This window comes from Eptatretus burgeri, chromosome 8 (assembly GCF_056783735.1).
Source record: "Eptatretus burgeri isolate ZD-2024b chromosome 8, Ebu_testis_v1, whole genome shotgun sequence".
NCBI lineage: Eukaryota > Metazoa > Chordata > Myxini > Myxiniformes > Myxinidae > Eptatretus > Eptatretus burgeri.
The window spans coordinates 2,241,981-2,265,768 of record NC_140968.1 but is presented as its reverse complement, the minus strand read 5'-3'; the positions used below and the strand labels follow the sequence as shown (position 1 = coordinate 2,265,768).

Below are 23,788 nucleotides of genomic sequence, written 5' to 3'. Positions count from 1 at the left end.
TTTCGTCCAGTCATGCGGCCGACGCGAGTAGTGATTTCGGTTCCTCCAATGACGTGCCGCCGCCGAGACGCGTCACGGAATTCATCTCGACCAATCACGCGCCACCGCTGAGGCGACTCGTGATTTCGGTTCCTCCAATGACTTGCCGCCGCCGAGACGCGTCACGGAATTCATCTCGACCAATCACGCGCCACCGCTGAGGCGACAGCATCCCAGAGTCGGCCGGCCGCGCTGCACCTCTCGAGTATGTCAGCCCGTGCGCAGGCCAGCCAGACTCACTTGGGTCAACATCTCCCTCTCTCTCATTTGCTCAAAGCTAACCCTTCGACGAAGAAGATGGCGAAAAGAAAAAAAGATGAGGAGTATCGTACATTTCAGGACGAATGGGCCGAAGAATTTGCCTTTGTGGAGAGAGCAGGTTCTGTGGTGTCTAATTTGCAATGACAAAATTGCATCGATGAAACGGTCGAATATAAAGTGGCACTTCGACACGCGCCATGCTACCTTTGCATCAAAATACCCTGTGGGAGACAGCAGAAAGAAAGCGTGCCAAGAGCTACTGAGCAGGGTGCAAGCCAGCCAGCAGCAACTCCGCGTATGGACCCGGCAAGGTGACTATAATTCCGCCAGCTTTGCTGGATCTTTAGCAATAGTGAGGAACGGAAAACCATTCACAGATGGCGAGAGTATGCAAAAACGTTCATGCTGGATGTCGCCAATGAACGTTTTGATGATCTTCCGAACAAAGACAAGATAATCAAATGGATACAAGACATGCCTCTGTCGGCAAGAACTGTTCATGATCGTACCATCATGATGGCAAACCAAGTGGAGGAAACGCAAGTGAAGGACATAAATACAGCGCCGTTCTTTTCCCTGGCTTTGGATGAGTCAACAGACGTAAGCCATTTGTCGCAGTTCAGTGTGATTGCAAGATATGCTGCTGGTGATACACTGCGCGAAGAAAGTCTTGCTGTTCTGCCAATAAAAGGGTCCACAAGAGGTGAGTATTTATTCAAGTCTTTCATGGAGTTCGCTCAGGAAAAAAATCTACGAATGGATAAACTTATCTCGGTGTGTACTGATGGTGCTCCGTGTATGGTGGGGAAAAACAAAGGATTTGTGGCGCTTCTCCGTGAACATGAAAATAGACCCATCCTAAGTTTCCATTGCATTCTACACCAGGAGGCACTTTGTGCTCAGATGTGTGATGGGCAGCTTGGCGAAGTGATGTCGCTGGTCATTCGTGTGATCAACTTTATTGTTGCCCGAGCCTTAAATGCTCGCCAGTTTAAAACACTGCTGGATGAAGTTGGAAATAACTATCACGGTCTGCTTTTGCACAGCAATGTGCGTTGGTTGTCAAGAGGGAAGGTGCTTAGCCGTTTTGTGGCTTGCCTGAACGAAATCCGGACTTTCCTTGAAATGAAAGGGATTGAGCATCCTGAGCTAGCCGAAACTGAGTGGCTCCTCAAGTTTTACTATCTTGTGGATATGACTGAACATCTGAACCAGCTCAACGTGAAAATGCAAGGCATTGAAATACAGTGTTATCCCTTCAACAAGCCGTGTTTGCTTTTGAAAACAAGCTGGAGCTCTTTATCATGGATCTTGAAACAGGTCGTTTACTACATTTTGAAAAACTGAGACAATTTAAAGATGCATGCACAGCAAGTGAGCCCACTCAAAACTTTGATCTCCACCAGTTAGCTGGCTTCACATCCAGTCTTCTACAGTCATTCAAAGCACGCTTTGGAGAATTTCGTGAGCACACTCGTCTTTTTAAGTTCATCACCCATCCAAACGAGTGTTCACTGAACACAGCCGACCTCAGTTACATTCCTGGTGTCTCCGTCAGAGATTTTGAAGCAGAAGTGGCTGACCTGAAGGCCTCAGACATGTGGGTGAATAAGTTCAAGTTACTGAATGAAGATTTGGAAAGAATCGCACGACAGAAAGCAGAGTTGGCGAGCAAGCACATGTGGACAGAAATGAAAAAAACTTCAACCCGAAGACGAGCTGATTATCAAAACTTGGAACGCGCTTCCTGTCACATACCTCACACTGCAGCGTGTGAGTATTGCTGTATTGACCTTGTTTGGATCTACGTATGCATGTGAGCAGTCATTCTCACATCTTAAAAACATCAAGTCCAACCTACGATCACGTCTAACGGATGAAAGCCTCAACGCTTGCATGAAGCTTAACCTCACCAAGTACCAACCAGACTACAAAGCCATCAGCAAATCCATGCAGCACCAGAAGTCCCATTAATGGTCAGTATTATAACAACATTATTTAAAATAATAAATTCAGAGGCTTATTATACTCACATTTAGTTGAATTCAGTCTTAAAATATATTATATGGCTCTCACTGAAATAGATATCCGAATATTTTGCTTTAATGGCTCTCTGAGTCAAAAACGTTCCCGACCCCTGGTCTAGATCATTGAAATTGGAAAGTGCAGATTGGAACAGTACAGTTTTTTTTTTCCTTTGCAAGATCTAGGCTCGTGGGAGAGCAGAGTTACAGGGGGTGTGACCTGTTGGGGTAGCTAGGCAACAGTCAGAGGGCAGACTGAGCAGAGGGAGCTTGACTGGAGGAGGGGTTGTTAAAATAAATACATGCCCTTGTCAGTTGGGTGGGGGTGGGGTGGTTATATGTTGTTGGAATAAAGAAATAGTACTGCAGCATAGCAAACCAATTGTTCGACTTTTCATAAAAGCACCAAAATTGGTACATATGTTGACTAATGTATTCTGAACAATTCTGGATATGGAGCCACTCGAGATTTTGCCTTGGTCAGCTTTGGTGGCCATTTTCCAAAATGGCCACCATTCTACTTCAACACCATGGGATATCTGTCATTGTTATTCTCTTTGTAGGTTTATCAGAGGTGATAAATACTCCATGTGATGTGCATTTACAAAGGAAAACAATACAAATGTCATTTGTGTTGATGTATTATATTTCCAACCATTGTATTGGGGAAAAATGGTCATTTTTATGGGAAAATCCATTTTCGCACACAGCATCAGTGACAGGTTCAGAAGTATTTTGTGGTAGTGCTGGAAGTGGTGTTGTAATTGGTAATATTGGTTACCGTAGACGCCGACGTCGTCATCTTGGTTGTGATGGTAGCCCAGGCACTACCATCGTGGATGAACTCTGGATTGCCTTTGGGACGGGCAAGAACTACCGCTACATCCCTGCCCATGAAATAGCTGCCTTCCTCGGTCCACAGAAGGCACGTGCCCTCCCTGTCTTCCACGCCATGACCGGATGTGACACGGTATCAGCATTCGTGGGGCATGGGAAGAAATCTGCCTGCGCCACATGGAAGTCGTTTCCAGAACTGACAGATTCTCTTGTGACCCTGACCACCATGCTAGTCAACATCCAGGATGACACAATGCACTGCATTGAATGGTTTGTGGTGCTTCTCTATGACCGCACCAGTCCATATACGACGTCAACGAGGCCAGAAAGAAATTCTTCGCCAAGAGGAACTCCGTCCAGCGCATCCCACCTACCTACGATGTTTTGGAACAGCATGTGAAGAGATCAGTCTTCCAGGGTGGCTATGTCTGGGCGCAGGTCTTGGTCCCTCAACCCGTGCTTCCATCACCAACAAGCTGGGGCTGGCGGCAAACAGAGGATGGGTCCTACGAACCGCTCTGGACCACACTCCTTGAGGCTTCAAAAAGCTGCTTTGAGCTGGTGTCGTGCGGCTGCAAAAAAGGCTGTAGAAACCACTGCAAATGCAAGAAGGCTAATCCGCAATGCACTGGACTGTGTGCTTGTGAAGGAGAATGCCAGTAGACAGACGCAGTAGACACAGACTGAGATATCGGCCTAGCTTAGAATGTGCAAATGCAAAGTCGCATTGCTTGTAAAAGTGTTGACTTCTTGATCTAGAGCCAGTAGACTTGAGCTCAGAAACTCAGATTGTACTAGACTGATGTATGCGTGTACCATGTGTCCTGGTAGAATGGTAGTAGACGGTCAACCGTAGCCGCTTCAAAGTGAAGTGTGCAATAAGTTGACTACATTTTCTGAGTTTGTCATTATCACGATTATCAGTTCCCTTTTCAAAATAAAGTAAAGTATGTAATCTATAATGCAATTATTGTTGATTCCAAACCCATTGAATGTGATGAATATCATATGACTCTTGTTCTCCAGGCAATAATGGGTACTTTTCAGTGAAAAGTTTCAGGAGAACAGCAATTTACAAATCAAATAATGGCTTTTTTACCGAAAATACTGGCTCATAATATTTGAATACGCCTTTTCATGGTCAATTTACTGAATTTTACACTTTCCTTATATCTACCACCAATACAATAAGAAAATAAGAGCATATAGCCAATTTTGCTAAAGTAGAATGGCGGCCATTTTGGAAAATGGTCACTGAAGCTGACCAAGGCACAATCTCAGGTGGCTCCATATCTAGAATTGTTCGGAATACATTATTCTACATGTGTACTAATTTTGGTGCTTTTATGCAAAATTTGAACAATTGATCTGAAATATCAGACTACGCTGCAGGACTAAAATAGCAATGTGAGAGTAATAGACCTTGTTTGTCAGCCTCATGGGAGGAGAGTCCAATAATGTTGACAGTTTTAGATGGCACAGAATCCATTAGAGACGAATGTCAGCTCATAATGAAGAGCATTACTCCATTAAGCTATTGTCAGCTGTGAGTATGTAGGTCAGATTTTTCAAGGAAAGACTTTGAACGATGGAGGATGCCAAGTGTGCTGATGGCTTTGGAGGCTGGCTTTGCTATATGGTTGGTGCAGGACAGGTCATCGTTGATGTTGAGGCCTAGAAGGTCAAGAGATCTCTTGCAACGACTGACCATGGACATAGACAGGAAGGTTAGTTCGACGATCCGTCTGAAGTGCCAGGGTGACCCGTAAGATTTTCCAGGATTGAAAAACGTGTTCCACTTACCAGACCAGCATCCAGATCGGCAGTGTGTAATGCAGCTGCTCTCTACCTGTCTCTCCGGTGTACTGTACGACAATGTGGAGTCGGCTGAAGTGGTCGGTGATGTCAATGTGCAACAAAACTATGCCCAATATACGGTGCCTTCAGTCTCCACACTTGCTCATACAGCGAGCCTCCTGTTGAGATCTCAGGTGAAACCTTAATCGCCTCCAGAGAAAATCTGAAGCCAATTTCAATTCCACACCATGTGTACACTTTGTAAATTTATATTCTGGTGTAACGCAAACTATGGCATGTGTAAATAAGATAATTTTTGTATCCCCCTCAGACATCTCGAATGCGATGTAAATTCCTTTTACTTCTCCTCCTCCTTCCCCTCCTCCTCATCCTCATCCTCATCCTCTTTCTCCTCATCCTCATCCTCCTCCTTCTCCTCGTTATATGTCTTATTCTTCTTCTCCCTTAACCTCCCTCCCTTACTCTTCCCACCCTCCTTTCATTCTACTGTCGCCTTTCTTCTCTTTCCTTTCTCAATTATTCCCCCCCCCCCACTTTTTCCCCATGCATCTACAACTAGAACGGGCACTCGGAGAGCGCATACCTTCGCCGCAGCCACTAGTTTGAACATGGCATGAGAGTGAAATGAGGAACTAAAATTCCACTAAATCTGCTCGGGAATTTCGCAAATTTAAAGTCCATGATCCGGATTTTGTAAAAGGATTTTGTTCTTAGAACTATTACGATTATGACAATTTTAGGTGATTCGTTGTCCCGAGTGCCGAACTCTGTAGCATGTAGGGTCGGATTCGGTCGGATGTCACTGACCACGCAGACACGACCTGGATCAAGTAGATCATGTTTTCAAATCCGAGCGAGGACAAAAACGTCATTTTAATTGGCGTCTAATTAAACAAGAAAGTAAAACTCCTTTTACTAAACCATGAGCGAAGCTGTGTGCATATCAAACTATACCAAGTCTCCTTAATGAAAATTTGTTGTATTTTACTTAGTAACTAAGTTTGGTAGGGCCCTTATGGCCCTTGTTGCATCAACAGACACACAGTTTAGAGACAGAGATATATTCTAGTTATTACCTTTGTATTAAGTTGTCCACAACGCATCTCAATACAAATATGCATTTCGTGACCCCCATGACCTTTGACCCACAACCGCTACCTAGGGTGACAATAGTACTATACCTTGTGTCATTTCAGAAGATGGGGAATTGAACACTTAACAATTTGGAGTTAATTAGATGTAAATCGGAAACATATTAACCGTTTTCATCATGAAAAAACGATGTTGACCTTTTTGTGACCTTGACCTTTGGTCCGATCGCTCCCAAAATCTAATGGATTTGTCCTTTCATGATGCCAAACAAATCCAAAACAGTTAAAGCCTCTCTGCGTTTTGTTTTTTTTTTGCGTTAAGTTGTCCACAACACTTTCCGATTATAAATGTGAATTTGTGTGACCCCTGACGTGGATTTCTATCCTCGAACCGCGTCGTGATCGAAAGGATTCTTTAGATAGTTGAGAGATCTTGTCCTCCTTGAGGATTCAACGTCGAGCCGACTCGGTGTTGCATGTATCGGGATAAATAAACCACAGAAGTTCAGTAAAAATCAATGTCCACAAGGAGTTCTTTCTTCTGTACAATTTATTTGCTGTCTCTCCTCTCTTCTCTCCCCTCTCCATATATCTATATCCCATTTTATAAGCAGAGAGGGCTTTTGATCACAAAGAACAGAATGTACAGCTTATCAGCCCGGTCACCTTGTACTTGCAGAAGAACCAAGCAATGTCCAAAGTGTCAAAGAAAGACAAGATTATAAGTAGGTGGTAGGCCTTAACAACTAAATAATAGAACAGTAGAGGAAAAAAAAACAAACACTTTGACCTACTCAGACTGAGGCAAAGGTTTCTTGTCTAAAGAGTAATAATTTCCCCAACACTCCCCCCTTGTTGCCTAAAAAGGCAACACAAGTTAAGTTTAACGATATATATATATATATTTTTTTTCTTCACTTGGAAATACATTCTCTCTTGCGTTTGAGTGTGCCCATTTTCTTGGGTAGTCACATCCCCCCTCTTTCACATTGTAGAGCTCAGTCCCTAAGCCTTTCCTGTCCCGCAAGCCAGGTGGCTTCATGTGGTTGTACAGCTTTGGACCTGGTCGAGGTTCCGGTAGGCCCCTAGACCGGTAGAAGATAAGGCTACCCGTTGGGCTGCACAGCTGATTTTCAACAACCTATTTCGGGAACAAAGCAGATGGGCAAGAGTGGATTGACAATTCCCGTGAATATTGAACACATTCATTTGCGCTACTTATGGATTTCCAAGTTCAGGTTCTATCTCAAAAGAGTCGTAGGACTCAGTCTCAAAACCTGGGTATGAGGGTGGTGCTTGGGCCACCATCACCTTTTTAGCAGTATTCCTCTTTAGACAAGAAACAATCAATGCCGGCATTGTAATTGTTGCACATCTAACAAGCACCACTGCAATGATGATCCACAATAACCCAACGGAAATCCAATGCAATAGGGTAGTTCCCCAGCCTCCAAAAATCCCTTCAAACCAGGAATAAAGCCCATCTTTCGTAAAATAATTGTGATACTTGGCTCCTTCTTGCTTAATCTTGTCAGCTATGTTTGTGATTTTCTCCGAGTTATCAGGGATATAAGTACAACACTCAGAGTTAATTACAGCACACGTTCCTCCTTGAGCCGCGAGAATGAGGTCGAGCGCAACTCGGTTTTGCATTGAAACTGCACGCAAGGCGACGACCTCCGAGTTGATATCAACCATGCCTAGAGCAGTTTTATTTGCCAATAATTCAAGCGAAGAAGCTAACTCTGCCAATCCCACAGACGTTTGTCCTACACCGTAGTGAGGGATTAAAATCATGAAGAACAATTCAGTTGACGTAAAACCCCGTTTATCCCGTTTCAAATGCTCAAAAGGTGACTTAGATAACAGGCGCATATGCGGCAAAATGAATGACAAGAAACAAGATCCACTCGAATTAACTGGAAGCCATGGGTATGCTCGATTTCCACACACGAAATAGATATTATTTAAAGCGACTTGTGGTCCCATCGTGTGATTTTCATAAACATAATGACTGCATTCAGAATTCCCTAATCTTTTTTCTCCCCATGCCTCTTGTACCAAGCATAGTTCGGGTTTTTCTGTTGCCCGTTCAACCATAAAATGTGGAGGCATTTTACTTAAATTAAAATTTGGCCAAAACCAGTTACTGAAATTTCGTTGTCGGAGGCAATTTCCATTTCCATTGGTAACGATGTGGTCGTCAAGGTTATTATCTTGTTTATCCCAGTTTTTTTCCCTTTGCCCAGTATCCACACCATTCACTCAGATTAAATGGTATAGCCAAAAGCGGTATCCCAGTAACTGCTGAATGAGGTATCTTAGTACAAACCCAGCAATTGGTTTTATTAAAAGCTTTCGCGTGTTTACGAGAAAGAGTCAGATAAGTGTTTATTACACGTGGTGAACCCACTCTGCTCGTTAAGCTTCTTCGGTCTCTGAACGCCCTAGGCTTAGTTTGGTGGGTAGTCTGATAGGCCCATCTCCAAAGAACATGCAAATAACGTTGATCACAGACAGTACTTATCGGTTTAACAGACCAAGTACACATTGCACCACCTGCATTTAGTCGTACAAATAATCCTGCAATGGAAAGAATCATTAAAGTTATCAGGAAGCAATGTTCTCCTCGGGTTCTTTTCTGCCGTGTGCCAGTTTGCAGTGTGTGGCATGGATCCATGTTGCTCTTCCTTTACACTTCACAGCTGTATGGGTAGTTAGCAGTATTTGAAACGGCCCACACCAACGTGCCTGAAGAGAGTTCTTCCGTTTGTAAATTTTCACATAAACAAAGTCTCCGGGTTTGAAGTTGTGATGATCAGATGTGGCTGGTTCTGGCAGAGCTTGTTTCACCTGTGCATAAAAAGTTCTTACAGCATCATTCAGAGAGACACAGAACGTAAGCAACGTGTCGTCCATTTGCTGCACGTTCATGTCTTTTATAGTCAAAGGAGGTGAGTTCGGTAATCTCATTGGTCTTCCCATCAGAATCTCATGCGGAGATAAGCCAGTGTTTCGATTTGCGGTCGATCTCATAGTCATGAGAGCAATTGGCAGAGCATCTGGCCATTTTAATCCAGTTTGTTCACAAATCTTGGCCAGTTTATTCTTCAGGAATCCATTAGGCCTCTCTACTGCCCCCGCAGATTCCGGACGATGCGGGCAGTCGAAATGTTGCTTGATTTGCAATACGCGACACAATTCTTTCACCACTTCGGCTGTGAAATGAGTACCTTGGTCACTGGAGATCCTACAAGGTATTCCAAACCTACAGATGAAATCCTTCATCAACAGTTTAACCACAGTAATGGCATCTGCTTTCCGACAAGGGTAAGCCTTAACCCATTTGGTGAACAAATCGACGATGACTAACGCAAATTCAAAACCGCAGCATTTTGGTAAATGGACAAAATCCATCTGGATATGAACAAAAGGTCCGAATGGAATTGGATGACCCCCTGGGGCCATCTCCACCCCCCTTGCTGGGTTATGTTTTTGGCAAATATGACATGTCTTACAATACTGTTCTGCAATTGGACTAAACCCCGGGGCAAACCACTGTCTCCCAATTGAAGCACTCATGCCGCCTTTGCTAATATGCCCGGCCCCATGTGCCAATCGGGCGAGCCAAGGTAATAGAGCTCTTGGTGCCACCACACGACCATCAGATGATCTCCATAATTTGGATTCATTTTCAAATTCACATCCAGCCAGTATCCACAAATCTCGTTCTTTAGCACTAACAGCTGTCTGCAAAGTGTTTATATCGTCAATGGGCGGCGTTGCCTCTTGTCTCAATACACATTGTGATATTAAAAGAGCTCTGGTGTGGGCAGCAGATTTTGCAGCTGCATTTGCCCTGGCATTTCCCCGTGAGACGTCATCAGATCTCCTGGTGTGGACGTCACATTTTACCACTGCAATTTGGTGAGGCAGAAGTATTGCATCCAGCAGATTCGCAATCCATGCTCCATTCCTCACCTGCGCACCTGATGATGTTATAAACCCCCTTTCGCGCCAGAGTGCTCCGAATTCGTGTACAGCACCAAAGGCATAGTCAGTGTAGATTGTCACTATTTGGCCTTTGGCTAAATGGCATGCACGAGTGAGGGCGAACAGTTCTGCCTGCTGTGCGGAGCAGCTCTCAGCCAATCTCCCGCTTTCGATTACTTCGTGATCAGAGCAAACGGCGTAGCCTATTAATAAATATCCATCAGGTGCATGTGATGATGAGCCGTCGACATATAGAACCAATTCAGAATTTTGGATTGGTGTGTCTCTCAAGTCAGGACGTGGTAGACATGTGTGGGCGATTATCTCTTCACAATTGTGAGGATCACCATCTTGTACTCCTGGCAACAAACTAGCAGGATTCAGCGGTGCGCATCTTCTAATCGTAATGTTTGTGGGTGCTGTGAGTGAGAGTTCGTATGTCGTTGCTCTTGAAGCCGACAAATGCTGTGTTTTCGTTTTTAACAGTACAGCTGTCACTGCATGCGGTACCAGGAGAGCCAAAGTGTTTCCCACGACGAGCGCTTCTGTCGCCTGCACCGCGTGCGCAGCGGCTGCTACTGCCTTGAGACAAGGGGGGAATCCTTGCGCTACCGGATCCAATTTAGTACTGTAATATGCAACAGGCCGTAATTTATTTCCGTGCTTCTGTGTCAGCACAGATTGTGCAAACCCCTGTCTCTCACATGCGTACAAATGGAAAGGTTTTTCATAGTTTGGTAAACCCAGAGCGGGAGCCAAAGAAAGAGCCTGCTTTAACGTTACAAAAGCCTTGTCTGCATTTTGTGTCCATGCAAGTGGGCTGGTTTGCCGAACCAATGTCCACCAGGGGGCGCACTAAGGCCGCATAATCTGTTATCCACTGTCTGCAATAGCCGGTCACTCCGAGGAAAGACCTCATCTGTTCAGCAGTAGTTGGCTTGGGCAGGTTTAATATTGCCGCTATACGTTCAGGGGAGATGCGTCTTTTATCTCCCTTCAGAATATGCCCCAAATATTTCACTTCTTCTTGGCAAAACTGCAATTTAGCTCTCGATGCTTTGTGTCCTTTCCTGGCTAAGGAAAGATTTCCTTAACAATGTCAATGTATCTCGTTCACATGCGTCTTTTGACGCTGAACAGATCAGCAGGTCGTCAACATATTGAATCAGTGTGGATCCACAAGGGAAAACTACATCATCCAAGTCGTCTTTGAGGGCCCTCGAGAATAATGTTGGACTTTCACAATACCCCTGGGGCAATACAGTCCAAGTGTACTGCCTTCCCTGGTAGGTGAATGCAAACAGAAACTGTACTTCTTGGGCTATTGGTATACTAAAAAAAGCTGAACAAAGATCCACAACACTAAAATAGGTAGTGTTACTTGGGATGCTTGATAGAATGGTAGTTGGATTTGCAATTACAGGAAAAGCTGGAATTACCGCATCATTCACTGCCCTCAAATCCCGTACGAATCTCCACGTTGGCTTCCCAGGTTTTCTCACAGGTGGGATCGGTGTATTGCATTGACTAACGGTGGGAATAATTATCCCTTGTCTCAGTAGCGCTTCCACTACGGGAGCAATTCCTACCTCTGCTTCTGGAGACAAAGGGTATTGCGGTTTTCGAGGCAGTTTCTTTTTTGGATCTATAGTGATCTTGATTGGATTCATACTTTTAATTTGGCCGACATCGTTGGCATGTGTTGCCCACAGACAAGTCGGGACTTGTTCGAGTATTTCAGGTAATTTTCCTGACCCATTTAATTCCGAGAGATCGACCATCTCGAACACAGCTTTTGCTGATCCTTGACATTCTGACCAACAGTATCCCTGTTCCCCGATCTTCCAAAGTCCGTTTACTTGGCTCAATTCCATCAAAGTCGCTTGTGATGCTTTCTTCAAAGAGGTTACCATGTGACCAATGTCCGTTTCTTGGTAACCTTCTGCAATCGCTAAAGTAACATGTGGTGTAACACTGGACGGTTGGTTCCACAATTTTAATTGTTCCTGCGTGAGATGCACCTCCAGGCCAATCCCTTGCTTCCCAATCCAAATTGTTCCCAACACTAAGTCAAATGTCTGGTGTAATTTCGAGAGTGTTTCACTCGCATAGACGTTATCTTTTCCCTTGATGTTGCAATCTGCAATGCAATGTAGTCGAGTCTGTAAGTACCGTCTGTCCATGCCGTGTTTACTCACCCAATCGAGCACCTCGGATACGTTTCTCTCCAAATGTGATAAATATTCCTGCAAATGGTTAAATGCTTCACAATTAATCACAGTTCATTGATATACAAGATTTTCTGTATTTTCCTGTAATAAATTCATCATAGTTATGTGTGATTCGTGAGGTATTTCTAAATATACGCCCCCAGGGGTACACTTAACTGAACAATTCAGCTTGCATAACAGATCTCTCCCCAACAGATTAATTGGTGTATTAGTTGCCATCAAAAATGCATGGTTTGCAGACAACGGTCCAATTTCCACCCGGAGCTGCTCTGTCAGTGGAATGGTACTAGCAACTCCTGACATTCCCACTACTTTTACTCGTTCTCGCGATAACGGGGCGTCTGGGAAATCACTCCTTCTGAGCGCAGATTTGGTGGCTCCTGTGTCGACGAAGAAAGGAATCTCTTGACCTTGTATTAAATTTTCAAAGTCAATTTCGGTTCGTCACATGGTTTCAAAGTCAGGAAGGGTAACTCAGACGAAGTCGCTTCTTTTCTTTGTCATAAAACGAATGGGTTTTGGGTTTGAAATGAACCTTGAGATGAGGAGGAAGAAATGAGGGTGGAGGAGGAGGGAACGAGGCTGGGGGAGGAGGAGGAGGGAATTCGGTTTGAGGTGCAGTGGGTTGAAATGAACCAGCTTGCTCAAACTGTGTTCCCCATCTTTCCTGTTGTCTATAATATGGATTTTCATTCACTGGAGGCGTGGAGTGTCTGCGAGTTTCATCTCTGTATTGTGCCGCTGGTCTCTGTTCTACCGGTTCATACGAACTATAAGTTCGACTGTTTCTACGATTTCGGCATTCGTTAGCCCAGTGTCCTTGTTTTCCGCATGTATAACAGAAATCTCTGCGCTGGTCTCTGTATTTTGGTCTCTGACGGTAATAGGTTTGCCCTCGGTTTTGTGCATTATATCTCACATTCCTTCCCCCGGGGCATTCACCTTGACCTTGAACCTGGGATAGCATTAATGTTGATTCGTTTTCCTCGTCAGAACGATGTTTCAACAATGAATTACAATGTGTTACATATTCCATCAAGTCTTTCACTTCCTTTAATTCCCAACCAATACATACTCGCTTTATCTCATTTTGTAATTTGGCCGTCAAACCATTAAGGTATACATGAGCAAATGGTACTCCCTCTTCTTTCAGTCCAGAGTGACATTGGTATACACCCCGAAAACGCTCTAAGAACTCCAATGGGTCCTCGCCAGCGCATTGCCTGCACATCTGTATTTTTGCCCAGTCGGTCTTAAGTGTTACCACCTCTGTGACAGCGTCAATGAGGGTGTCAATATGTTCTTTGAGCTCCTCCCTGTCTCCAGGAGCTTCATCTGGCCATGCAGCGACCTGTTTCAATTGTCGGAGTAACCCCTCTGGTACCACTAATTTTAATAATATTTCCCTGTCCATATATGTTGGCCGATGGCATGCCACCACCACGCGTAGTTCCGCCTGGAATTTTTTTGGGTTCTCTCGTATCTTCGGCATCTCATTTACGATGGCTCTTAATTCAGAGCCCCACGGATGATATATCGCTTGTACCTCCCTTGCACCTTGGTAATCTCGCAATGGAAATGCGCCTATGAGTGCCTCATCATCTCCGTCCTTCGCGGTCTCCGGCATTATTTTTTTTGATCGAGTTTGTATTTTACCCTTGTCAGCAAGAGGAACCTTATTTTTGCTTTGTGTTCTTGTTTCTTTCTTAATTACTCGCCTGGCTCCCCGTTGAGCCTCTCCTTGCCCTGTGGCATCATCTCCCTCTGTCTCTCCCGCTTCTTCGTCCTCGAGCGGTTGTGCTATCGGAACTGTGCACTCTGGCCATGTATCTGAGTCTTCTTCTTCATCCTCAAATCTGACAGCCACTGCTCGCTGTCTCTTGGTTTTATTTTCAAGTCTCACCGGCATTTGCTTCGTTAATTGGTCTAGCTGACCCTTCAGGTTTAACAACCATGCCTTTTCGATTCTGTCACGACATTCCTTCATCCAATTTATATAAACGCTCCAGTTCACCTGCTTCTGGACCTTTTTGTCACTATTTTTCACTTCCAGTACTTTTCTTAAATTGTCTAAACACTCGTGATCGAACGTTCCATTCTCAGGGAAGGGTAATCCACTATTTTTGGTCCAATTGCACCATTTCCCCATGTCTCTCACAGCTTCAGGCCCATACTTATCAAACATAATTCTTGCACATGTACCTCTCCGTGGTTTTTGAATCCAATTTTCCTCGGTATACACAGTTTCCTTCCTTTTACAATTTCTGTTTCCTATCTCTAAAATCACACACAGATCACAACCGCTAAATTCACTCTAAAATCACAGAATAAAATAAATCGCACCCTCGGAGAACCCTCCCTGCTTACCTTCGCTCAAGCACTTGTCGTTCCTCCAGGCACTGCCTCCGGCAGATTAAGCACCTCTGGTCACGAGCGCCGCACAACGCCGGTTCGAATCCGAGTCACGGCACCAAAACTGACGTGGATTTCTATCCTCGAACCGCGTCGTGATCGAAAGGATTCTTTAGATTGTTGAGGGATCTTGTCCTCCTCGAGGATTCAACGTCTAGCCGACTCGGTGTTGCATGTATCGGGATAAATAAACCACAGAAGTTCAGTAAAAAATCAATGTCCACAAGGAGTTCTTTCTTCTGTACAATTTATTTGCTGTCTCTCCACTCTTCTCTCCCCTCTCCATATATCTATATCCCATTTTATAAGCAGAGAGGGCTTTTGATCGCAAAGAACAGAATGTACAGCTTATCAGCCCGGTCACCTTGTACTTGCAGAAGAACCAAGCAATGTCCAAAGTGTCAAAGAAAGACAAGATTATAAGTAGGTGGTAGGCCTTAACAACTAAATAATAGAACAGTAGAGGAAAAAAAAAACAAACACTTTGACCTACTCAGACTGAGACAAAGGTTTCTTGTCTAGAGAGTAATAATTTCCCCAACACCCCCTTGACCTTTGACCCCCAACCGCTACCTAGGGTAATTACGCCACACTTTCATGTGGCATAGCCTAGAATGTAGAATTGAGTAATGAACATTTTGGTGTTGGTTTTATCTCGTTCGGATAAAAATTGACCGCGTTATGACGAAAAAACGATTCTGACCTTTTCGTGACCTTGACCTTTCATCCGATTGCTCCCAAAAGCTTCGCCTGGCGTCCTTGAGTCACTGCACATCATCTCTGAAAATTTCATGCAAATCGGTCCAGCAGTTTTTGCGCAATGTTGTCCGCACACATATTTACCAATAAATAAATACACTGGGGTCAATACAATACCTTGGTCAAACGAAGTTTGCGAAGGTAATAATGCGTCACTGTGTGTGTCGCCTCCAAAACCATGAAACCGAGCAGCCTGAAACTGCATGCACACTAAGGGAACACCCCTTTTGAAGATAATTAACGGCCTTATTTAATTAAGCTCTATGAAGGCTTATCCTTGGTCATCTCGCTGTCCCTCGATGTGGACTTAAATCGCGTTTTTTTTGGTTTTTATTTTTATTTTATTTTTTTTTGTTGGCCTGCTCAACATTGTCTTGACTTGGAACAGGTCGCAATGGTTTCTTGATAGTTTTTTTTTTCTTCACTTTCCTTACTCATATCATCGAATCGTAGCTACGAATCGCTGGATCCATTGCAACGCTTATAAACGCCTGCAGACGCCAGCGTTTGTGGCTTTATTTTATTTCATCTACAATCTCTGAATGTGAGCCAAGTTTCAAAATATAAAATCCGGAATTGAACCTCGCAGCTCCGACTGCTAAAAAAAAAAAAAAAAAAAAAAAAAAAATAAAGTGTTTGTTTGTCCAATTCAGACATTGCTTGATATTCCGGGCGTCTCCGGGTGCATGGTGTTTATATGCCCGGTCGGCGATCGCTAATCGCTTTCCAAGCCAGCCATTCCTTAACTGTTTCGTTGGAGTGCTTGCTTGAGTGCTTAAGCCACTTGGTGAGCTTGGTTGTTCGTTTCCAAGCCATGGTCATACATGGCAAAAGGATTCGCACTGTCACTGAATATATTGATCGACTTGAACAAAGTTCAGGCCCTATACGGTGCCACCTTCCCTTCCCTTCCCTTCCCTTCCCCATCACGCCGCCTTCCCTTCCCTTCCCCGTCACGCCGCCTTCCCTTCCCTTCCCCGTCACACCGCCTTCCCTTCCCTTCCCCGTCACGCCGCCTTCCCTTCCCTTCCCCGTCACGCCGCCTTCCCTTCCCTTCCCCGTCACGCCACCTTCCCTTCCCTTCCCTGTCACGCCGCCTTCCCATCCCTTCCCTGTCACACCGCCTTCCCTTCCCTGTCACACTGCCTTCCCTTCCCTTCCCAGTCATGCCGCCTTCCCTTCCCTTCCCAGTCACGCCGCCTTCCCTTCCCTTCCCAGTCACGCCGCCTTCCCTTCCCTTCCCCGTCACGCCACCTTACCTTCCCTTCCCCGTCACGCCGCCTTACCTTCCCTTCCCTGTCACGCCGCCTTACCTTCCCTTCCCCGCCATGCCGCCTTACCTTCCCTTCCCCATCACGCCGCCTTACCTTCCCTTCCCCGTCACGCCGCCTTACCTTCCCTTCCCCGTCACGCCGCCTTACCTTCCCTTCCCAGTCACGCCGCCTTACCTTCCCTTCCCCGTCACGCCGCCTTACCTTCCCTTCCCCGTCACGCCGCCTTACCTTCCCTTCCCCGTCACGCCGCCTTACCTTCCCTTCCCCGTCACGCCGCCTTACCTTCCCTTCCCCATCACGCCGCCTTACCTTCCCTTCCCCGTCACACCACCTTCCCTTCTGATCATGCTGCCATGGCTCCCCTCACAGTTGTCTCCTCCCAAACTCCCTTCCCTCTCCACCCCCATGGACATGTTGTATTCCCCCCCATTTCCCCCTCAAATCCTCCTACCAAACGAAAATCCAGAACCCCCTCTCCTCGTGCTTACCTCCTCCCAAACTCCCTCTCCCTTCTCACTTCCCCACTCCTTTCTCCCCCATTCTCATTCCCACTTCCCTCCCAGAATGTATGGCAATGTTTGGTGAAGCGTCACTCTGCCTGTGCCCCCCTTCCTCACTCTTCTCCCATTCCGAGCTCCTCGCTCCCCCACCCCTCCTCTCTCTCCATTCCTCCCTCCCTCCTCTATCCCTCCCCTCTTCTCTGCCTCCTCTGTTTCCTTCCCCTCTCCTCTCTTTCCCTCCGTTTTCCTCCTCTCCCTCCTCCTCACCTCCCTTCCTTCTCTGCCTCCTCTCTTTCCTTCCCCTCTCCTCTCTCTTTCCCTCCCTCGTCCTCCTCTCCCCCCTCCCCTCTCCCTCCCTTCCTTCTCTGCCTCCTCTCTTTCCTTCCCCTCTCCTCTCTCTTTCCCTCCATCCACCTCCTCTGCCTCCTCTCTTTCCTTCCCCTCTCCTCTCTCTTTCCCTCCGTCGTCCTCCTCTCCCTGCTCCTCCTCTCCCCCCCCTTAATATCCCTGTCGGCGAAGTGACTGGTTGTATTTGCTAGTCTATAATAAATAGATGTTCCGGACTCTGATTGAATTGTGGTTTGGACTGAAGGGAATAAAGTGAAACCACATCCTTATTTCACAGACCGAGTTTCGCTTCTACTGGCTACAGACAAAACTTCAAGAAGATAAGGCCATTGCTGAGATTGGAGCATTGAACCCGGTTTGTAACCGTTTGTCGTGGCTCGTTGTCGCACGCATCCCTTACTTTACACAAGTTACTTTTAACTTTGCATCTGGAGAGGTAAACACACACAGGGTATAACATTGAACACTCGAGTGTTGAGAGTTCTGGGTTGTATTTGTGTTCCACCCTGAACATGGTAGACGGGTCAATATACAACCAGAACAGCCGTACCCCAAAAAAATTGCAAATTTTTGTTTTATTGCATTTCCTTATATTTTAAGACTTACTTAGGAACATATCAAAAGGTGGACAGAAATGGACCATGGGAAAGTAAAAATTTTTGACATGATAAAAATGTCACAAAACCATGCACGATTCACTACGTCGAAAACGAACCACGATGCAGATTATTCCATAGTATGTTTCCTCCTAATATATATCTAACATAAATATCTCGGTTTCAGGGGCGGAGAATGCTCTGATGGTATTCAATGTATATGGCCAATGTAAATTGACTGCATGCTTCTAAAAGATCTCAATTTTGTATTTCCAGAGATAGAAAATGAACTCTTTATATGGTAAAGAAACCTGCCCTTTATGCCAAAGGGGATTGGACTGTGAGGAAACAGTATTAGCTTGTGAGAAAGGAGCAGAAGGCATCAACCGTGCAAGTGCCGAAAGGGGTGTCGACATCAGAATTCCAGCTGGTACCAGTGTTCACAAATCATGCCGAGTGAATCACATAAACAAAAAGGACATTGCTTTAACCAAGAAGGATCATGCGGAATCAGGTCCATCAGTCAAGAGGAGTGCTCGCATTTCCCTGGGACCATATGACAGTAAAACACTTTGCCTTTTCTGCGGCACTAAAGTTAAGGAAGAGGACCCAAAGCGAGGCCATACAGAAACAGCCAGTTTTGGCGACGTGAAGACTGACGCATTTGTTAAAACTATATCGGTTCATTGCAAAACAAGGAGCGATGAATGGGCCATTGCTGTTCAAGGCCGCATTGAATATTTTGAGGGTGATCTCCATGCAGCTGACTGTGTGTACCACAAGTCCTGCAACATTAATTTTCGCACAATGCGAGACATTCCACAACGGTTCAAGCCGACTGAGTCAAACAAGAGACGAAAAATGGGAAGGCCTAAGGACAGTGACCAGAATGAGGCTTTCGATAAGGTGTGCTCTTTTCTTGAAGACAATGATGAGGAACAGTTAACAATTACAGACCTCGTGGCTAGAATGGAACAATACCTGGGCGATGGTGAATCCAATGCATATGGGAACCAATACATGAAGGAACAGCTATATTCATGGCAGAGGGTAGAGGCTTAAAAGACATTGTGACATTCAGAGAAAAAAACGTCCCAGATCCTCCGTGACCACTACAATGCACCACGAGAAGATGATGAAGAAGCACAAAAACGTGCAATTCTTCAGACTGCTGCAAAACTAATAAAAAAGTGACATAAAAACAACAGTTGCACCACATGGGGATACATACCCAACTACTGCAGACCTAAGCCTTACTGCTGCATTGGGGTATGTCCCAGCTAGCCTGCGATTCTTGCTGCAGCATCTTTTGGTCGGGAAAGACACATCCAGGGAGGTTGCTGGTATTGGACAAGCAGTCATCCAAGCAGTGCGTCCAAGGGCTGTAATTGCACCATCGCAGCTTGGTCTTGCAGTGCAAATGCATCACTTGTATAGGTCTCGTTTCTTGATAGATAGTCTATCAACCTTTGGCTTTTCCTCATCTTACTCCGAAGTGCAACGTCTCGTGTCTTTGGGATTGGAAAGAAGTCAGGGTTTCAAAGAATCATCAAGAAAGAAAAGGAACTGATAGACAGCTCAAAGGTGTTCTGTAAACCACAGCAGAGTCAGGATGTTATTGAAACTGCAGGCTGCAGAGCAATGGTGGCATTGTTTAAAGCAAATCAGAACGACTCATTGGCATCGATCAGATACAACATTCTCTGCAAAAAGGTTGAAAGGGCTAAGGCATTTGTCACTCCTGAAAGACTGCCCCCGACATCCGCTGCCTGCAAGTTTCATTCTCTGCGGACCTATTACCAGGTAATGGAATGGATGGGCCTTTGTTGTGGAATGGAGCCAACGGAGTGGGGATGGAAGGTAGAAGGAGGAAAACTTGTTCCGGTGATGACAGACAAAAGCCCTGCTCCAGACATACTACTTCAGATGATTCACTGCAACTGTTCAGGGGGGTGCAAAACACTAATGTGTTCATGTAGGAATCATGGATTCGAATGCACCAGTGCATGTGGACATTGCCAGGACAGCAACTGTGACAATATGAATGTTGAACCAGAGATAGAGGAGGAGGAGGACGATGAAACTGGAATCTAAGACTAGAAGGCATATGCTACTTCCACATGTGTCAAAATTGTCCAATTTTTTTATATGTTGCTTTCCATGTCATAGACTGGCAGAAACAATCAAAGGACATATATTTGTGCAAATATTTACTTTAAATTGCGAATGGTCTCAGGATTAGCACTGCATAAACTACCAGCAACGATCATAATACAAATATTGGTGCAAAATTAACTTTAAATTGTTTCGTGGTCTGATGATTATCAGTCGATTTTTTTTTTTTGACGTTTTATCTGCCGGCAGCCATCTTGTTTTCTGACGTCACTGAGGGACTTTCCCATGCGTCACAATTGTCCAACTTTTAATATGTTGTCTTCCACATCGTAAACTACTAGAAATAAGCATAAAACAAAACTTTGCAATTTTTTTGGGGGTCAGGCAGTATATTGACCCGTCTATGGCAACATTTGATTGGTGAATATTATCCCCACGCTTTTTGGAAATAACTGAGATAGTGCAATCGGCTTCATCTGCCACGCCATCGCCTCCTACACGGTTGTGCAGAAATTCACCAAACTTGGTAGTTGTGATCACCACATGGCAAGAAGGTGAAACAGCAGTCATTTTGAACCCGTCCTCCTGGGGTGGGGTCAAAAGGTCGAACGCTGAAAAATGCAATTAGGGGCATATTTTAAATCATTTAAAATGAAACTTTGAATATGCAATCAACATTGGGGGACAATCAACATGGAATGTGTAACGATTTTTTAAGGATTTGACCCCACGTTCATACCCCAGGGGTGGGAATCCCGACTCGTGTGAAATCCATCCCGACTGATGTGCACAATCCCTTAACTGGAGTTGTCCCTTGTTCCGCATCATTCAAGAGAGTGGGACGACGAGTGGAAAAGCATAAAAGATGATCTCTGGGGTGTTGGGAGGCTCGAAGGGGATGGATGTCCTACTTTAATGTTGGAGGGATGTTGGGAGGCCAGAGGGAGGCTCGAGGCATCACATGATTTAAAATGTTGCCAAGGAGCAAAAGCTAATCCTATGAGTGATGGGAGTTATCCTGTTTATGTTTCACAGGAACAATGGATGGAGATATAAATCGAGATGTCTTCCTCGTGTCGATGATTGAGTCGCTGGCACTCGGTCGTACAATAGCCATTAGACGTGGCTCTGGGCAAGCTTGCCGAGTGTTACGTTGTTTAAACAAAATGCGAATGAAACGTTCTCCGTTCTTGCACCTCGTAAATCTGCTCGTTCTCTGCCGACAGTTCCGGTTCGTGAGCTTGCAGACCTATCCGTGCTCGCCAAAGGGCATCGGCGCAGCTTTGTCCGGCCCTTTCCCCTATGACGTACGTACAAACAAAGATCTGCATTCATAATAATTCATTAATTTTTTTTTTTTATCCATCCATTCATTCATTCTTTTTTGCTTTTTTACTGACTGTGCCTGATCTGGAAACAAGTTTTATCTTTTCACGTAAGCAAAACTAGATTGTCCGGTATTAGATAAAGTGAAATCGAAACTTTGAATACCAGCCGGAAGTTTATTTCAGCGCTGCTTTGTCACTACCCAAGCTAGAATACATACCACCATGAATGCTTATCGCTCATCGACATATTTCCTGACGTTCAGGTTTATAAGATCGTTGGCATCGTCACTCGTATGCAGCATGTGGCTGCGGGATAGCATCAGTTCTTGCAGGGGTGGTGCTGCTGATGCAGTGCTCCCTCGTGTTCATAGCAGGAACTTACAATTTGTTTTAGGATGCTGGCGATAGCTCACCACCTCCTCGTGAAAGAAACCATGGGATCTTGCTCGCAGATGGGACGTCCAGTTTAACGTCCATCCGAAGGACAGCGCACACATTGATTAATCACCTGGCCTGGGAAACACCAGGATGACGGCTTGTATCTGGGCCAACATTCAAACCCTGGCTGGACAGATCACAGGCGAGTGTGCGTACCTCAAAGCTATCCTGCCAGTCCTGTGAAGATGCAGAATCGATGATATTCTGTATTACAATCTTATAATAATAAGAGGGTTTCTTGTATTCCCACAAGGCATTTTGCATTATTGAACACATTTACTGTGGGAAGATGGTGCTGAATACCGTGCATCCAAAACCCCCTCAGCTTGCAAGAATATGTTCCAGCTTCATCCCTTGGCATGCCTGGTGTTGACTTAATGCTTCGCGTGGTGGGCTTGGGATCCTAGGATACTGAGTTCAAATCCCATATTGCTGTTAAATTAATACCAGGTGGGGTTGACTCTGCCTGTCATCCTTCTGAGGTCGGCAAAATGAGTGCCAGTTTGCTGGTATCCTGTGTCGGAATGTCGACCCGTCCAGGACTGTGCCCGATAGCCAAAGAGACTGCTTTGGCAGCACCAACGCTCAGCACGGAGTATGGATCCCTTGGCACCACAGAGTCCCGACATGAACACCATTGAACACGTCTGGGAACATGGATTTGGGGCTGCGGAAATACCAACCTCTGTCTGCCAAGTGATATGCAAGAGCTTGAACAAAATAATTTGAGAGAAATCTAGTTCAGGCTTTCAAACAGGATATCATTGACTCAGTACCTTCACGGATTGAAGCGTTGCATGATGCGACAGGACCTGCTACCTGATACGAATCCATTCGTAGTCCATTTGATTGTTTGTATCACATATCGTTAATATTGTTTGTTTCCAATTGAGGGTGTTTATTTTATTCGGCAGCACACTTTCTTTGTTGTATGTCCATTGCTGGCGACTGTCCTATAAATGTTGTATCCTTTGATTGATGTCACACATTGGTGTCAATGTTTTTGTTTTGTTTGTTTTTGTTTATGATTAGGTTGATGGCTTGCTCTTTTATCATGGAAAGACACACTACACCCCAGGCAGCACACCCCTTGTCGGCTGGTTGAAGCCGTACATGGTTTCAGATGTGCTCGGTGTGTCATTGCCGCCTGGCATCTTAGCTGCGCGTCCGGCTGGCGCGACCCAACAACTCCAGCTCATTCGACAATGTAAGCTGGCGAGCCGCAGTGCTGAGCAAACAGATTCCACCAAGTCATCAGAGGATGATTCCGTGCAGGGACAAAAGTCCTGCAAGTACGAGCTTGTACATTTGTCAAATCCTCCACAGGCTGCAGGTGACTCCGTGACCATGACGTAAGGTTCTTTAACCTGGATTAAGGCCATGAACTGAAACTTTATTACTTTTATTACAATTCAGTGGTCAAAGACATCTTGTCTGTGGTGTCATTTTGTACTTTGTTTCAATCAATGTGTCAGCTGGACATTCAGATTGATCTGCCATTTCTGCGAATAAATTATCATTCTGTTGTTTTTCCCATGATTGCAATCCTTGTATTCTTTGTACATGCTTGGCATTGGTCGCTCTCTGTTTGCAGACACCAATGGAGACCCTGCAAGGTCTTGTGGTCAAATCACTATTCGGGTTTGGGGGGGGGGGGGGGAGGGCGTGATGAGTCTCACTAATGCACACCATCTGAGCCTGAGGTTTAAATCTCTGCAAATGGC

At 45.2% G+C, this 23,788-nt stretch overlaps 1 protein-coding gene across 3 annotated transcripts in view; it reads left to right on the top strand.

Moving 5' to 3' along the window:
• Positions 1 to 23,596, top strand: part of SNUPN (snurportin 1) — a 48,499-nt gene extending 24,903 nt beyond the window's left edge. For 2 of the 3 annotated variants that reach the window (XM_085890568.1, XM_085890570.1), the window contains exons 6-8: positions 17,865 to 17,942; positions 21,525 to 21,605; positions 23,097 to 23,596. In XM_085890568.1, coding sequence (XP_085746694.1) covers positions 17,865 to 17,942; positions 21,525 to 21,605; positions 23,097 to 23,420 — 483 coding nt within the window. In that variant the 3' untranslated portion in view covers positions 23,421 to 23,596. The remainder of the gene's footprint in view (positions 1 to 17,864; positions 17,943 to 21,524; positions 21,606 to 23,096) is intronic. The other variant, XM_085890569.1, reaches the window with a different exon arrangement.
• The last annotated feature ends 192 nt before the right edge of the window (positions 23,597 to 23,788 follow it).